General features: G+C 58.4%; 1 protein-coding gene across 1 annotated transcript in view; it reads left to right on the forward strand.

Annotated features, from left to right (window-relative positions):
- The window catches only part of LOC104531200 (N-acetylmuramoyl-L-alanine amidase-like), a gene marked incomplete at its 3' end in the record, with an annotated part of 5,048 nt that extends 3,257 nt beyond the window's left edge, over positions 1 to 1,791 (forward strand). Inside the window, 3 exon segments of the mRNA XM_029087012.1 lie at positions 1 to 374; positions 1,199 to 1,409; positions 1,497 to 1,791. The exon segment at positions 1 to 374 is cut by the window's left edge and continues 303 nt beyond it. Of these exon segments, the coding sequence (XP_028942845.1) occupies positions 1 to 374; positions 1,199 to 1,409; positions 1,497 to 1,791 (880 nt within the window).
- Positions 1,792 to 2,964: the final 1,173 nt, after the last annotated feature.

Here is a 2,964-nt window from a genome sequence, read left to right on the forward strand (position 1 = left end):
TGACGTGGACCATCCCCAGAACTACACCCTACTGGGACCCCCATCACCCATCCCTGATGCCATCGCCAACGCGGCAATGGATGGGGTGCTGTTGGGTGCCCAACTGGCTCAAGCACCCATCCCACTCGCCGATCTTCTCCGGGGCTACTACGGGACGGGTCACGGCACAGAGAAGGGACGACCACCCAGCAGTTACCGACGGCGAGATTTCGGGGTGCTGACAGCACCGGGGAAGCTGGAGGAAGAGGTGACAGCGATGCTGAAGGTGCTGCGGGTGCTGCCATCCACACAGGAGCTCTTGAAGGACGTGGGGCTGGAGGAGGTGGCGGCCATTGCTCGTCAAGCGGCACGGGACTTCACGGAGGTCTACGTGGGTAGGGAGGTGGCATCAGGTGGTGATGGCAGATCTCCACCCCGCCAAAAAAAAATGGGGTGGGAGGATGGGTGGAGAGCTGCACCCTGGGCGGGGCTGGGGTCCCTGGTGTCACTCTGGTGTAGATGGCACTGAAGGTAGTCAAGATCTGAGAGCTGACTGGTGACATGTGGCTTGGCATGGTGGAACACCACCAGGTCCTCTGGATGGACATTGGTGTCCACTGGATGCATATCAGTGTGTCTTCTGGATAGACACCAGTATGCCCCCTAGATGGACACCACTGTGTCCCCAGATGATTGCCCCCGGACGGACACTACTGTGTCCTCTGGATGGTGGTCCCTGGATGGATACCACCATGTCCTCTGGATAGACATCAGTGTGTCCCCTGGATAATGGGTCCCTGGACACTGCTTTGTCCCCTGGATGGCCACCACCATGTCCTCTGGATGAACACCACCATGTCCTCTGACTGGACACCATCATGTCCCCTGGATGGTCACCACCATGTTCTCCAGATGGACACCACTGTGTCCTTAGTTGGTGAGTCCTTGGCTGGACACCACCATGTCCTCTAGATGGACACCAGTGTTCCCCCTGGACACTGGACACAACCATGTCCCCAACCAAGGGACACCCTGAGCAGATGCCCCATGTCCCCTAGATGATGGGACCCTGGGGGGACACTACCATGTCCCAGGCCAAGGGGTTCCTCAGCTGGACAGATGTTCCATGACCCCAAGACCTCAAGGGGATGTTGAATGTCCCCAACTACCCCTTGGACAAGGCAAGTCCTCTCCTTCCACCGCTTTCCTTCCCTCGTAGAGTGCCCGGCCATCGTACCCCGGTGCATGTGGGGTGCCCGTCCTTACCGGGGCACCCCCAAACTCTTGACCCTCCCCTTGAGCTCCATCTACATCCACCACACCTTCGTACCCAGCACCCCGTGCCACACCTTCACCGCCTGCGCCCGCGCCATGCGCGCCATGCAACGCTTCCACCAGGACACCCGCGGTTGGGATGACATTGGTTACAGGTGAGAAGATCCCACCACCATCAACCCACCGTGCTCCCTGTCACCCATCTCCAAGAAGCTCAGGTTGACCCCGTTGGGTGTTTGCAGCTTCGTGGTGGGGTCAGATGGGTACCTGTACCAAGGGCGAGGTTGGCATTGGGTTGGTGCCCACACCAAAGGCTACAACAGCAAAGGCTACGGCGTGAGCTACGTTGGAGACTTCTCGACCACCTTGCCGGACCCTGACACCATCGCCCTGGTGAGGGATGAGTTCTTGACCTGTGCCGTGAAGACCGGCCGGCTTCACCGTAACTACACCCTACGTGGCCACCGCCAGATGGGTCACACCGACTGCCCTGGCAACTCCCTCTTCCATGAGATTGAGACCTGGCATGGCTTTGAGGTGAGCACCAAGCTCTGTGGTATCTCCAGGGGTTGGAGGTTTGGTGTCTGGTTGGGAAGGTCTGGTCTGGTCCAGCGTGGCCAGGAGGACAGGGTTTTGGTGGTGGTGGATGTAGGAGGTTATGCTGGGACTGATCGTGGTTTCTTCTCTCCTCTGCAGTGAGGACCAGCCCCATGGTTCCTGGTCTGGCTGGGTGTGGGCAAGGCTGGATCGTGGCCTAGATGGATGGTGGCTCAACGGGTGATGGACTAGATGGACCCTGGTCCAACAGATGTTGGTCTGATGGATGCCAGCCTGGGTGGACCTTAGTCGAGATGGACACCAGTCCCATGGACACCAGCCTGGATAGACCCTGGTCCAGTTGCCACCAGTCCCATGGATGCAAGCCCAGATGGACCCTCGTCCAGACAGATCCTGACCCAATGGATGCCACCACAGATTGGCCCTGGTCCAGGTGGACACCAGTCCAACAGATGCCAACCTTGATGGACACTAGTCTGGACAGACCTTGGTCCAGATGGACACCAGTCCCATGGACACCAACCTGGGTAAACCCTGCTCCAGATGGACACCAGTCCCATGGATGCGAGCCCAGATGGACCCTGGTCCATGTGTCCATCCAGGTGGACATCCCAATGGATGCCATCATGGATTGGCCATGGTCCATATGGACACCAGTTCAACAGATGCCATCCCTGGTGGACACTGGCCCAGAAGAACCTCAGCCTTGAAGTCTACCAGTCCAGATGGATTCTGGTCTGGTCCCACTGGCCCAGCAGACCATCCTTGTAGCCACAAAATAAAGTCAGTGCCAGGACATCAGCTTTGGGTGGTTTCTGGAGAGGGAAACTGAGGCACAGGGTGGTGGGCAGCCATCGGGTCATGGTAGAAGACTTAAGAGAGGGACCCAGGTGGCCAGGATCTGCTGCAGGGTTGGGTGCTGTAGCACACGTGCGTGTGTGTATGTGTGTCCAAGCAGCTGTCCCCACCTTGGAGACCCCACAAGAGACCCCCTCCCACTTCCATCATCCCCCCCCCAGCCAAGATGAGCACCCACCCCCCAGATGACCATCAAACCCTTAAAGATGCCCACACTCCACCCCACACCGTAGCACCCAAGAGCTATCATCTCCAACCTCCCGTTCACTCTGGAACCTAATGATGGTGTTTAAG

Source organism: Antrostomus carolinensis, unplaced genomic scaffold, assembly GCF_000700745.2.
Source record: "Antrostomus carolinensis isolate BGI_N321 unplaced genomic scaffold, ASM70074v2 scaffold41410, whole genome shotgun sequence".
Lineage (NCBI taxonomy): Eukaryota > Metazoa > Chordata > Aves > Caprimulgiformes > Caprimulgidae > Antrostomus > Antrostomus carolinensis.